This window comes from Varanus komodoensis, unplaced genomic scaffold (assembly GCF_004798865.1).
Source record: "Varanus komodoensis strain SLA01 unplaced genomic scaffold, ASM479886v1 scaffold80, whole genome shotgun sequence".
NCBI lineage: Eukaryota > Metazoa > Chordata > Lepidosauria > Squamata > Varanidae > Varanus > Varanus komodoensis.
In genome coordinates this window covers 746,709-761,490 of record NW_025336482.1, presented here as the reverse complement: position 1 = coordinate 761,490, position 14,782 = coordinate 746,709, and the positions used below count along the sequence as shown (strand labels likewise).

The window sequence follows — 14,782 nt, the reverse complement described above, 5'->3', positions numbered from 1 at the left end:
AAAATAAAATCTGTCACTACCTCCATTTCTTCCCCATCTATTTGCCAGGAAGTGAGAGGACCGGATGCCATGATTTTAGTTTTCTTAATATTGAGTTTCAAGCCAACTTTTGCACTCTCCTCCTTCACCCACATCAAGAGGCTCTTTAGTTCCTCTTCACTTTCTGCCTTTAGAGTGGTATCATTTGCATATCTGAGATTGTTGATATTTCTCCCAGCAATCTTAATTCCAGCTTGTGATTCATCTAGCCCTGCCTTTCACATGATGTGCTCTGCATAAAAGTTAAATAGGCAGGGCGACAGTATACAGCCTTGCCGAACTCCTTTCTCAATTTTGAACCAATCAGTGGTTCCGTGTCCAGTTCTCACTGTTGCTTCTTGACCCACATATCTCAACGTTTCTCAAGAGACACATAAGATGGTCTGGTACTCCCATCTGTTTAAGAACTTGCCACAATTTTGTTGTGATCCACTCAATCAAAGGCTTTAGCATAGTCAATGAAGCAGGTGTTTTTCTGGAGCTCCCTAGCTTTCTCCATGATCCAGCATATGTTGGCAATTTGATCTCTAGTCCCTCTGCCTCTTCGAAACCCTGCCTGTACTTCTGGTAGTTCTCAGTCCACACACTGCTGGAACCCAGCTTGTAGGATTCTGAGCATAACTTTGCTAGCATGTGGAATGAGTGCAATGGTGCGGTAGTTCGAACATTCTTTGGCATGGCCCTTCTTTGGGATTGGAATGTAAACGGACCTTTTCCAATCCTGTGGCCACTGCTGAGTTTTCCAAGTTCTACTTTAGCATTGCAATCTCCCATGATGATACGGGCACCATTTTTGGAGTTAATTCTAGAAGACATTGTAGGCCTTCATAGAACTGGTCAACTTCAGCCTCTTCAGCACCAGTGGTTGGGGCATAGACTTGGACTATGGTGATGTTGAATGGTTTGCCTTGGATTTGAACTGAGATCATTCTGTCATTTTGGAGATTGTATCCCAGTACTGCTTTTCCTACTCTTTTCTTGACTATGAAGGCTACTCCATTTCTTCTGAGGGATTCTTGCCCGCAGTAGGATACCTGATGGTCATCTGAATTAAATTCACCCATTCCTGTCCATTTTAGTTCACTGATTCCCAAGATGTCGATGTTCCATCTTGTCATCTCTTGTTTGACCATGTCCAGCTTGCCTTGATTCATGGATCTTCCATTCCAGGTTCCTGTGGAGTATAGATCTTTACAGCATCGGACTCTCCGTTCACCACCAGACACATCCAGAGCTGAGTGTCCTCTCGGCTCTGACCCAGTCGCTTCACTCTTCCTGGCGCTACTAGTACTAGCCCTCTGCTCGTCCCCAGTAGCACATTGGACACCTTCTGACCTGAGGGGCTCATCTTCCAGCGTCATATCTCTTTGCCTTTTGGTACTGTCAGTGGGGTTTTCATGGCAAGGGGACTGGAGCGGGTTGCCATTTCCTTCTCCAGTGGATCACGTTTTGTCAGAGCTCTCTGCTATGACCTGTCCGCCTTGGGTGCCCCTGCACGGCATAGCTCATAGCTTCATTGCGCTACACAAGCCCCTTCGCCACAGCAAGGCAGCAATCCATGAAGGGGTCCCTGGGTTGTGCATAACAGCTATAGTGCAAGGAAAGGCCAGATGCTTTGAACCAGCCTTCCCAACCTGGTGGCCTTCAGAGGCATTTGGGGCACAACTTCAGAATTCCCTGTTGGCAGGGCCATTGGCTGGGTATTCTGGGTGTCGCGGAACAAACGTATCTTGAAGGGACAAGGTTGGGGAAGGCTGCTTTGGACAACCATGCTGATGGGTCATTCTGCCAGCTGGGGCTGATGGGCCCTGTCCCCCCAGTCTGTGGAAGAAGCTTGCCGGCCCCTGCTGTAGCGTGTGTTCCCGCATCCCATGCCTGCTTGAGGGTTCTCTCTCTGAAACCTCTTTCTGCGGCTTGTAGGAGCTGGTGAAGCAGGCGCTGAGCACCATCCGGGCCATCGCAGGCAACGACGACGTTAAAGATGCCGTGGTGAATGCCGGAGGGACCGACCTCATCGTGCTGGCTATGAGCCGCCACCTTGGGAGCCCGCAGGTAAGGCGGCTGAGGGGGAGAGCGCTTGGCCAGCATGCCCAGTGGGGCAGGTGCCCCCTTCGGTGTTTCCAGAATCGGTGAGCCAGCAGATTTGCCCGAGTCGGGGGCTTCGCCACCCAGGCTGAATTCCACCCGCCACACACGCCCGGCCCTCCTCTGCTTTCTCACTGCAGGTGTGCGAGCAGGGCTGCTCAGCCCTGTGCATGCTGGCGTTGCGCAAGCCGGAAAACTGCCACGTCATCATGGAAGGCGGCGGGGCCCTGGCGGCTCTGCAGGCCATGAAGACGCACCCCCGGGAGGTCGCCGTGCAGGTACCGTGGACTCCCCCCTGGAGAGGAAGGACCGTCGCTCCCCCTGCACCCCTTCCCAGAATAATCCCAGCTCCTGCCTCTAAAGCAGGGCGGGCCCTCTGTTCCCTGCTACTGCACAGCTGGAGCTGTGGGGGCAGCCTAGGCTCCCCTCGGGGGCCTGATAGTCTCGCGCCCCACATGCATCGCTCTAAAAACGCGGGCCGGCTCAAGGAGCTTGTTTCAGCGAAACGCACCTGACTCCTACGCTTTGTCAGCCCCGAATTAGAGCTGCTCACCAGAAGCCATTCCAATGGACAGCAGTAGAACCTCGCTGGAATGCCTCATTTCCCCTCACCCCATCCCCCTTTCCTTGTGTGCCCGGCTCTTTCAGATTTCCGGGGGGGAAATGGTTTCATGAGGGCTTGTAAGCTGCTAGGGGGCTCGTTTGCTTGAGCAGCAGGTGAGGAAACATGCAACAGCTCTTTCTCCCGCGCTCTCTCCACCCAGAAACAAGCCTGCATGCTGATCCGCAACCTCGTCGCCCACACCCAGGACTTCTCCCAGCCCATCCTGGAGATGGGAGCTGAGGACCTCATCACCGAGGCGCGGGTCGCGCACCGGGACTGTGACGATGTCGCCAAGGCCGCCTTGCGGGACCTCGGGTGCAAGGTGGAGCTGCGGGAACTCTGGACGGGCCAGAAGGGAGACCTGGCGCGTTGAACGTCTCGGAGCCGCTGCGGTGGCTGTAACCCAGCGGACTTTGGGATGGGGGACATGCAGAAAGGAATAAATCCATGCCAAAAAGTTGGGAGAGACGGGGTGAGAGTGTCTTGATCCATGCGGTCCTAGGCCAGGGAAATGTGCCATTCCGCCTTGAGTCGCTTGAGCCCAGACTCTTTCCTGCACTGAGCAGGGGTCCCCCCCACCGCCCGCTTTTGGGCTTCCTGCCGCCCTCCAGACCCCAAGCAGTGCGGCACCATGGCAGTGATGCCGGAGGGGGCTTTGTGGTGAAATCTGTCCCCATCGCTGCGCTCACGCCCCGAAGAGCTGCGTGGCAGGTGTTGGTAGGATATACTTCTCACTCCTGTCTGTATTTTGGCCTCCCTTTTCACAGCTAGGGGTTCCGTTTACTGCCTTCCCTGCATGTAACAACATTTTCTTCTCAAGCACACTGCCTGCCCTTCTGGCAGCCCTCGCCTGCCTGGATCTGCTTCTGCACCTCGCCACGCCATTGTTTCAAAAAAGCACGTCTTTGTCATGCCTGCCACCCCCCCCCCCGCCCTCCAGCCAGCCCTCCTTTCTAATTCTCTTTCCTCGTGGTCCTATTATCCCCGAGCTGAACTGGGAAGATGCTGCAGTAGGGACAGGCTGTTCATCCCGCCGGACTGTTAATGGTTCACTTCATTTGGCCAAAGCACTTTGTGGTTTTGGATGGGATTTCCTTTTCGCCACTCTCGGCCACTTTGCGGGAAGATGCACGAGGCTAGGCCTTCGGTCTTCTGCCTCCAGCGCTCCGGAAAGCACGCACTGATTGCACTGACTTTTCCGCTGTGCTTCAGTCAGTCGTCTTTGGCTGTAACATCCCGTGCCCCCTCCATTTATGTGTTGCTTGAAGCCCACCCTTCCTAAGAACCTAACCTCACAGAGGGTCTATGGGCCCCTTCCCGTCAGCCTGTCCTACCTCACAGGGTTGTTGTGAGGATAAAGGAGCAGGATAGTATAAGCCTCCTTGCAAGGGGACAAGAAGGTGGGATGTAAATACGACGAATAAATATTTGAATAATAAATAGGAGCAGCTACACTGGATGAGCCCGAGGGACTGTCCAGCCCAGCGTTTGGGTCACGGGAGGCCAGCCAGCTGCCCATGGGAAGCCTGCAAGTGAGTGCAACAGCAGCCCCCAAGCCCATGTTCCCCAGCAACTGATCCTGGAGGCAGGGCTAGTGACCAGGAATAGCATGTGTCTGATTCCCTTCCAGAGGTGTCCAAGATTCACGGGATGCCCCTTTGAGTTCCAGTATTATAAGTGATGGAGAGCGGAAAAGGACCCCATTTTCTTCACACCAGGATTAATGTCTCTACCTTCTGCCGTGCCTTTCCCTCACTCACCTTTTTCCTAAGGTTAAACCAGTCCTTGAAGGTTCCCCTCCTCCGGGGCAGGAAAAGGGAGAATGCTTCTCTGAGATTTTTAGCTGGCCACAGCTTTTAGAAGCACATGCATTTGAAAACTTTACCTGAAGAACACGCCTGCGTGTTGCCTGGTCTGAGCAAAGGTTTGGGCATCTTTTCTTAATGGATCCCTCTGACCCAGGACTGGAAGCCCTGTTCCTGGGGCGTACAGTGCAGGTGTCCTACACCATGGCACATGCTTCCTGGAGCTGACGGAAGTTGGGGATCCAATACCAAGAAGGTCATTTGCTCACAGGGCCCCATAAACTTTGGATCTGAGTCTGCCTGTGATTATTACCGAACTAGCAACTGCAAGGTTTTTGTATTTTGGAGAGGAGAAGCTGAGAGGCCTTCTTTGGGAAACCTGAATGAGCCATTGAAACCCCGCATGGATCCGGGACCTACAACAGAGGACACTCTGTTGTAACCACACGCTTGGTGGGGCTTCTTGGCCAGGGCGGGGCTCACCACTCACGTCCTCTGGCTTGTTTGGCCCCACGGGAAACTGATCACATGGCCAGGCCAGCTTTCTGGTATTGCTTGGCATCTCTGCAGCAACACAGAAAGCACCCGTGTTCTTTTTCTCTTTGCACAAAAGAGGGAAGCAGGAGTTTTAATGGAAATAATTTCTGAAAAATACGCCCCGTCCCTCCCCCGCTCACCGAGGGCCCATCTCTTGGCTCCCCACGGAGGCGGGTGGCCGGCCTCACGGAGGCTCCGGGGTGATGCGGCTGCTATGCTGTGTAATCCACAGTCTGAGCCGGCTGGTCAGCAGCCTCCTGCCTGTTTCTGTCCCGGTGCTGGTGCTGGTGCTGGTGCTGGGCCGCGGCGGCCTCCGGAAGATCCTCCAAACCCAGGACACGATGGAATGAAAGCTAAGCCGGGAAGAGGTGGTGCGGGGCTCGGAAGCGGGGCTGGGCGTCTCTGGGACCACACGGCAGCTCTGAGTAGAGGACGCCCGCTGAGTTGGTTCTTTCCCTCGCTCCTTCGCTGGCATGACCTGCAAGAAAGCCCAAAAGCCACTTCCACACCTGCTTTGACCCTGGAGGGATTGTGGGGAAATGGCATGAAACAAGTCTGGGATCACACACACACTTACTTTCATGGCCCAAGTTTCTAGTCCCTTTTACTCTTGAGCGCTGGGGAGCCAGGTTCGGGTGCTACAGAAGTAATAGCTGTATAATTTATTATAATTGGACCTTAAAGGTTAAAATAAAGAATCCTGTAGCGCTTTAAAGCTTAAGCTCTAATCCTAAACACATTTACTAGGGAACAGGACCTGTAGGACACAATGAAATAGATTCCTGAGTAATAACACAGGTAGTTTTATCACTGCAAAGTACATTCCCATTAAGGTTGAGAAATGTGTACCCTTCCACTCTGAGGAGTGGAACTGATCTGAATTGAATTGAAACTGATTTCAATTTCTCTGAATTGAAACTGATTTCATTTCCCATCAGCCCCAGCTAGCACAACCAGGGCTGAGAGGAGTTTAGTCCCATCTTAGTTCACTCCTGGCTTAGATTCTTCCTTTCCATAATAAATAGGGTAGCCTTTAAGATTCTATCACACTCTGTTGGATTAGCAGATAAAATAAAATCCGCCCCCTCCTGAAATTGAGCAACATGGGCTTTCTGTCCCATCCAGATCTCCATGGATTTCTCTAGTCTTACACACAACAAAATCTCTCAATGGTCACATAAGCTAAGCAGAACCTCCATGTTCAAGGGCAGTCTATCCCTAAGTGCAAGATATTTGGAGGAGCTGCAGGACATTGGCAACACATTTGCATTGCAAGGATAAGGTCCCAGTGTGATTGCCAGAATTCCCAATTATGCTGGAAAATGTATTATTATTTATTAAAAGCTTTTATAGACCGTCTACTACAAGCATCTCAGGACAGCTTACAACAAGGAGGATGGCTTACAAGAAGAATTAAAACGGAGCAGGGAAAAACGCTTCCCTGCTCCAATTTCTTTGTTTCCTCTGGGCTAACCTGCAAGAGATTTTCCCAGCTGTCAAAGAGTACCCTCTGTTGTCACACAAAGTATTGTGAGGGGTGTCCCGGTCTTGAGCAGGCAGGCCATTTTTGCAGCACTGCTGGCAGACAGGAAAGCTGTTGATGGGGAGCAACACAACCACCTGTGCGTGTGACTTTGGGGGCCACGACGAGCAGGCCCCGTCCTTCCAAGCTTTGCCGCCACATCACCTGACAGAGCTCTTTCCCGCCACGCACTCACCGGATCCTTCAAAGCGGAGGAAAAGCTTGGGATCTCGAGCGTGCAAAGCAGGTACTTCCCCACGGTGTCACGGCCCCCACATACCTGACTGCTCTCTCCCGCCGCATCCATGCCGTAGCAGCAGATGCTCAGTGCCCCCACCTTCTCCTCGGGGCTCGGGGGCAGCGAACGCTGGTCCTGCAGGAGGGGCTTCAGCTCGCTGATCGTGGCCTGCTCCTTCTCGTCCGCTTGGCAGGCTCTGTGCTTTCTCTTCTGCGGGGACTTCCTGGCCATGCCGGCCGTGGGCAGCGGCGCCGAGCTGCTCGGTGGCCCCGGCCCCTCTTTGGCAGGGCTGATCCTGGGGCTGGACCTGCAGGGCGGGCCCCCAGGTGCACAGGGCTTCGGCACACCTTGCTCCTTCCGGTGGCTGCCGGCCTCCGGCACACCATCTCCGTGCGGCCTCACGCGCCTGCCCCCCGGCCCGCCCAATTTCCTCCCACCAGAGTCGGGCCGGGCGCTGTTGTGGGGTGCCCCTCGGGAAGCCTCGTGGGGGGCTGCCACACACTTAACCTCTTTCATGTTGTTGTTGGCTTCCGCGCCTCGTTTCTCCCCACTGCGGGCCTCATCCTGCAAGCACCCGTCGCACTGGACGCTGGTGTCACAGCCGCTCCCGTCGCCCTGGGGTTCCTCCTCGGCACTGCGGGGCTGGTAGCGGGGGAACTCCACGTATGTTCGATAGCAGGGGAAATAGCCGGTCGAAGCGCTGGATTCTTTTAGGAAGGCTTCCTCATCGCAGAGATAATACCCCTCCTGGTCCACAGGGCTGCCTTCGGGACAGTCCGCCCTGGAAAATCCGGTGCTTGGTGTGAGTTTTCCATTGGGCTCAAAGCTGTCTATTAAGGATACCTGGGGCAGGAGGAGGAAGGGAAAATGAGACGTCAGAGCAAACTGTTAGTATACTCGGCTGTGTCTTTTTTGTCTTTGATGTGGAGCTTCCACAAAAGAGAATGCAGCCCTTGGGCACGGTGTCTCTAATTTATTTAAAATTATGGTATCCTGTCCTATATGAAGATTGTCCCACTTACAAGAACCAGTGCTTTTTTTGTCATAGAATGCACTGGAGCAGAGTTCCGGCACCTTTTTTCGACAGATTTTCCAAGTTTTAAAAGTAACTGTTGAAAATTTGATGTTTGGTCCATGTAGATATGAATCGCCCTGTCGAGCGTAGCAGGTCGGTGGCAAAATCATTAAAACGGTGCATGCGGGCTGCTTGTGTGTCGAATCCGATGCGTGCGTACTTCACACTGGTTGTGATGGTGCTGCTTGGCTTGTGATTGGTCGTGTGGTCACACGCTGAGTGCTTACTGCAGGCGGCGACCGTTACGTTTCGTTACACAACTGAAGTGTGTGGGTGTGTGTACAGTGATTGACTACATGCGAAAGGTAAATGATTTCATGAGTTCCGGCACCTTTTTTCTTACAAAAAAAGCACTGACAAGAACTATAACAGTCAATGAACAAAGCAACAATTAACAATGTACATAATACCAACAAAACCAAAAACAAAATGCGACTGTAATTAAAAACCAACTAAAATTCCTCAGTCCTTAAAATCATGCGTAAATAAAAAGGTTTCCACCTGGTGCCGAAAGGAATATAAAGTCGGTACTAGGTGGACCTCTCTGGGGAGCGCATTCCAGAGTCTGGGGGCCACTGCAGAGAAGGCCCTTCTCCGGGTTGACACCCTCTCTCCCTCCTTCAGGGAAGGTTCCCAGAGCAAGGCTTCCCCTGCAGATCTTAGGGGCATAAAGGGAAGGAGACGTTCTGTCAGGTATCCCCCACAAGGCTTTAAGACACCACGGACAGGCCTTCTGCTCCAGCCCATGTTGCTGTTAAAGCCACTTCTGGCGCTCAGCATTACTGCTGCTTCTCGCAGAGTCCAGACCAGGGCCTGCCTTTAGGCTGGTTGGCTTGCCTTTGACTGAGGCTGCATCTCTTCAAGGGGCCAAGGAATTGAGCAGGTCCGAATTTCTTACAATCCTGTTTGCTGCAGCAGACTGTGTGGATTCCATGCAGCTTCCTATTTTTTACTTTCTGTAATTGTATGCAGCAAGAAGGCCAGATCCTGAAGATGAAACCTAATGAGAAGGAAGGATTCCCTGGAGAAGACCCTGATGCTGGGAACAATCGATGGCAAAAGAAGGAGGGGACGGCAGAGGATGAGGTGGCTGGATGGGGTCACAGGGGTGCTGGGTGTGAGCTTGAGTGGACTCCAGGGATGGTGGAGACAGGAAGGCCTGGAGGAGTGTTGTCCATGGGGTCGCGATGGGTCAGGCACGACTTTGCGACTAAAGGAAAAACAAACCTGTTTATCTGTGAAGCAAATATTTTTGTGCTCCCTGTCCTTTCAGGTCTTAGGATTAAGGTTTGAGTGTCCTTATTTATCTATTCTGACAAGGAATCTAAGGCAGTTTGCATAATTCGCCTCTCCAGCTTATGGTCACAACAACCCTGTGAGGTAGGCCAGGTTGAGTCTCCGACGCCGTCCCACAGTCATCCATGAGCATCAGGGCCAAGTGGGGTGCAGAACGTGGATTTCCAAAGTCCCAGTCTAACACTCGAACCTTCCCAACTGGATGCTCCCCCAGGTGTTTTAAGCTTCAGTCCCTATCATCCACAGCAAGCATGGGCCAGGGATGCTGGGAGTTGTCGTCCAAAACATCCAGAGGGAACCCAGTTGGGATTGAGAGATACTAGCCATATGGGCAGGTGATGAAGTTATGCTTTAACCCCCAAACCTGCTCCAGCAGTGTGTGTGGGGTTGGGTGGACTCCGGGGGATGGTGGAGGACAGGAGATCCTGGAGGAAGGTTGTCTGTGGGGTCATGAGGGGTTGGGCATGACTTTGCGACTAAACAACAAACAAAAACTGCATGCGCATAGGAGTAATAGAAAAATGTGGGAAGGAAAGAAACAACACATTTTAAAATGTGCATTTCCCCCAGAAGCAAAAATGCATTTCAGGGGCGTCGGTGCATTTCCGGGAATTTGCGAATGGCGTGTGAACCCCCATTTGCACAAGATCTGTCTCTGCTCATGTCCAGAGGATGCAGGGAATGCTGGCTGGCCATCAGGGGCACGTAGGCCCACCTCTACAGTGCCTGCACATTTCCGCCTGTGTTTAGGGATCTTTGGCTGCAGAGGTGCAGAAGTATTGAGCCATGGTGGTGTCTCCGTGGCCTTTGTCCTCAGGAACTGAGGAGAGCCCCATATGTCCTTCAGGAAACCGACTTCCGGAGCAAACGGGCCCTCGGAGAGCTGGAAACCCCGAGCTGTCTTTCAGTGGCTGAATCGTGCCCCTCTTTGGTTGAGTCCAGAGACTCTTCATCTCACGACAAGGGGCTGGAATTCTGGGGTACAAGGATTCTGCATCCGCGACGCAGTTCTGTAGACCAGTGCCAGGTTTCTTACCTCGTTCACTCTGTGCTCCAGGTGTTCTTCTGTGTTGCCTCCAGGGGGAGGCCAAAGTCCTTCTTGCACATCACCGACGAGAGTCTTCATACATGTCTCTTGGCTGCTCGCATCTTCCAGAGCACTGATGGAGTCATCTTGGCCAGCTTCCTCGTCTTCTTTTTCTTGCAGCTGCAAAGCAACAGCCACAACAACGAGGAATTCATTCATTCGTTTATTCATTCAAAACATCATTCGTATGCCACCCAATTCTACCACATGGCCTCTGGGCAGCTCACGAGATAACATCACAAAAAAACATAATAAAAACCATAGCACATTAAAAACAACAATAAAATACAGCGAAACATACACAGCAAAGCTCTTGTGGAAACTTTTCGCCTGGCACTGGAAGGAAAGTAAGGAAAGCACCAAACGGATCTCCTTGGGGAGAGCATTCCACCTATGCAGAATGCAAAGAAGGTGCAGAGATACAAGGTGTTAGGAGAGATTTCGCCAACCTGGCACTGAGCAGACCTCTTAGACATCTACTTCCATCAGCCCCAGCCACTGTGTGAATGAATTGTGAGGATTAATTTTATCTGCAGTGATTTTGATGAGAAAGGAATGGGCAAGCTCCATTATCTGTGAAGTCCACCCTTTCCAAAAACGTTTGTCTAAATATACAAATGACCCCAAGAAGTTTTGGGTCCAATGGACCTGGCCCCGAAGTGAGACTGCCTCACCCCAGACAATCTTGTGAGTCTCTGTACAGCCACTCACCCATCTAAAATCAAGCAGGTTCATAAACTGAGGCTTCTGGGGTAGCCGGCCGCCTTCGCCTTCCTCGGCTGGATGACTCCCAGGTGTTTGCTCGGTTGGTCTCTCCTTGTTGCCGTGAGTTTCTCCATCGGGGTGAACTTCGCCTTGGCAAGCCAGCTTCGTACAGACGAGGAGAAGGGGTTGGGTTGGGGGAAACCCCAGACAAAACAGGAAATGAGAGAAAAATGGCAATGGAACCATCTTTCCACGTCAGAGGCACCATCACAGCTGGAGCTGGGGGTACGAAAGCCCATCCAGACCTGGCACTGACTCTTTTGCTGGTTGGATTACTCCTGAAATGCTGCATCTTGGCAGTGGTGGCTAGTGGTCGGCGTGCCAACAGAGCGCCCTGTGTTTCTGAAGAAGCTCTCCATGGTGCTGAAGGCTAGCCAGAAAACTGCTCATTTAATGTTTGGAATCAGCTGGTCTCTATCTCTAAAGAGCCGTATCTCTTTTTTATTCCTGAGGTTGCCACTGAGGTTGCCACTGAGGTTCCAGTCTGTCCCACCACCTCCAGACAATCTTATAGGAGGCCACTGGGTTGTGCCACTAAATTCGGAGTTGTATTCTGTCTGCCCACTGCCTGGGGAAGTGGGGTGAGCTTTGAGAAAACCAGCTCGGGGTAGAGAAGCCTTTGGCCTTTGCTGCATGGTTCTGTTGATCATTAACGGGAACGTAAGTAATATAAGTATTAGGGTGTGTGTGGACAACTGGAGGAGTTTCTTGCTATCACACAAACGGGGATTTCTAAGAACCTTGACGAAATCCAAGCAAGAAGAGAAAGACCTCCCCGTCCCCACAAGTCACTATGGACTTTTTTCTTAGTGGCTTGAAAGGACTTTACCCAGTCAAAGGAGAATTTTACCAGTTCAATAATAGTTCTCAATTCTACATGTCCCCCTATTGGTTGAGGAAGTGTCTATGATTTTTGTATTTAGGTAGTTTTTCCATGCCAAATAAAGTAAATGATACACAATTCTTTCTAATATACCATCTATACCCTGCCCTTTTAACTCTTGCACGATCCATCCTCTCCAATTTATCTTCACAACAACCCCGTGAAGTAGTCTGGGAACCTCATCACAAATATCTATGACAAGAATACACAAATTTATTGTGTATGTACAGCAGCCTTTTGCTTTGGTTGCTGTTGCATCTGAGAGAAGCTCATGTGCATCTCCGAATTCATCCCAGAATCCTCTGCAATGTTTGGTAATTGCTTGGTACACACAAGAACCAGGAAGCTGCAGAGCTGTTCTTGGGTTGCGTTAACTCAGGGATGTTCAACCCGAGGGCCGAATTCCATGTCAGAGATGCTCTGCGGGCCGCATTCTAGTGGTGGGTGCAGCCAAAGGCAAAAAACCAGGGTCAAAAGTGGCATATCGTAGCTTAAAGTTCTTACTACCAGGGGCTTAGCTGGAGGAGAGAAGTTTGACCTTTCAGAAGGAGGTCTATTGGGGTGGGAGGTAGGAAAATAACCCAATGATGGAAGGGCAGGGCGGAAGGGAACATGGCCACCCGCTCCTCCAACTGATTGCCCAGGGCTTCCAGTTGCCCTGTACCTCCTTCAGTTCTGCAGAATCTGCCAGGTGGTCAATATCGTGGCATTCGGTATCTGTGCTCGAGGGACTTGCTGATTTGACGTCTCTTTGGGGACCAGCATGTTTCTTTCCAGTTGGGGTCTTTTTGCACACATCCTCGGAGTCACCGATATATGTTTCAGGGAACTGCGTGGGGGATGAAGGGAAAGGAAGAGGTGACATCAATGGTGCTCAGTGCCCACAATACTCATGTTTATTATTTTATTTACTTATTTATTAAAACATTTCTGTGCCGCCCCTTGCCGAAGCCTCGGGGCAGCTCACAGCACAAATAAAATACAATAAAATACAAAAATAACAATAACAGATCTTAGCCACTTTTGGAATAAATTTCCTTCAGATCCCACTTGATGTATCTTTGGTCAGATGCTGGGTCACTGTTGATTCTCGAAGAAGGCACTTGGCTACTTGCCAGAGCTTTTTTGTCTCTTATGATTTATTATTATTATTATTATTATTAGAACACTTTCAAAGGAATCGGGGCCTTGCTTCCACACTGTTTCTCCCCTGCAAACGGTGCCCAAGGTGCAGCAACAATGGGCGTTAATTAAAACAGGCCTTGAAAATATGATACAAATGTAAGAAATGTCGGGAAAACATGGAATCATTTGACGCAATAGATCCACTTACAGATTAAAGGTCTCCTGCAGAGATCTAGAGAGAAAATGAACCTAGCCATCCATGGCAAGGAATTTCATAGCCTGGGAGTGGCCCCAGAAAAACAGACAGACAGACAGATGGTGACAAGATAACAGAGGGAAGAAAAAGGTCTATTGTCATTTTGTGCACCCAAAGTTTTGTTAAAGTTTGGCATGATGCGAACAGGTGGCTTTTATACAAATTTAATAAAATACATTAAAAATGCATGGTAAGCCACAAAGAAGAGGTGGAATTAGAAGTGCTTGAGAGATGGGTGCTCCCCCCACCCCATAACCATATTCCTGTTATAAATGGGGCTTCTTACCAGCTTCCCCGCCATTAATCTTCTCTAGGGTGACTGGATTGTCTTCTCATTTGGGGGAAATGATACTACCGTTTTTCGTTCTTTATCTTTTGCGGTGGGTTTTCTTTTCCTCTTTTTGTTGCTGAAACACACCCCTTTTCCTTGGGGGCCCCCACTGTTAAATTCTGCCCCTTCAAAGCCAAGCCATCGGCTCCCTGCTGATGCGCGGGCTGCACTCCCAACTGAAAAGTGAGGCGAGGTTCTGTGCTGACGTCACAAACGGGATTCTGGATGGTTCCATGAGTGCAGAATCCGTCTCTTCTGGAGATGCTGTGCGAACAGGCTGTGAGAGCCGTCACAGGCTCCCTTTCTTCAAAGGAAAGGGGCCTTGTCATACCAAACTGTATAAAAGTATTCCTAGCATGGAGAGAACCTTTTTCTCCCTCTATATGAATCCTAGCACCAAAATGGGGCCCTCTTGAATGGTGGGAAAATCAGGATCAATTGGGACTGATCAGGACCGATCAAAGGGAAGGACTCCTCCATGCAGCACTTGATTAAACTATGGAATTGCTGCCACAAGAGATCCTGAAGGCCACCCATTTGGAGGGCTTTAAAAGGGAATTTAAAAGGCAGGAGGATGTGGTGGCAGTAATGTCTTGCTTGCTGGTTTCCTTTAGGCTGGGAGGGCCAGGAAGGCTGGGTGTTTTAGTTCAAACAGCTGAGCAGCACTGGGTTGGAAGAAGCTGTTGTGAATTCTTATTTGTAATAAATATTATATTTCTGTACCACCCAGTAGCCAAGGCTCTCTGGTTTACCATAACAGATAAATTACAACAAAACACGTGGGTACTAAACACAAGAAGCATAGCATCCTAACATAACTTGATGCCCATATTTGTTTTCTAAAAGAAATGAAGCTCATAATAGTATGAAGCTCATAATGGTCTTAATAGATGCTTATTCCTTTTGTTCTCACCACATCCCCCTCTTACAAAGAACCTAAGGGGGCTTCCATAAACCCCCTCTCCATTTCATCCTCACAACAACCCTGCAAGGTAGGCTTGACTAAAGGACAATGAGCAGGAACGCCAACATTAATCGCCATGCCACACTGGCAACATATCACAATCAAAACAAAAATACAGTAAAATTCTAATATAATAGCACAATAACATAAATAAACCTATTATAATTATA

The 14,782-nt window shown here is 50.5% G+C and overlaps 1 protein-coding gene across 2 annotated transcripts in view; it reads left to right on the top strand.

Moving 5' to 3' along the window:
* The window catches only part of ARMC6 (armadillo repeat containing 6), a 12,331-nt gene extending 9,139 nt beyond the window's left edge, over window positions 1-3,192 (top strand). For both annotated transcript variants that reach the window (XM_044456012.1, XM_044456013.1), the window contains exons 6-8: window positions 1,960-2,091; window positions 2,265-2,402; window positions 2,889-3,192. In XM_044456012.1, coding sequence (XP_044311947.1) covers window positions 1,960-2,091; window positions 2,265-2,402; window positions 2,889-3,101 — 483 coding nt within the window. In that variant the 3' untranslated portion in view covers window positions 3,102-3,192. The remainder of the gene's footprint in view (window positions 1-1,959; window positions 2,092-2,264; window positions 2,403-2,888) is intronic.
* The last annotated feature ends 11,590 nt before the right edge of the window (window positions 3,193-14,782 follow it).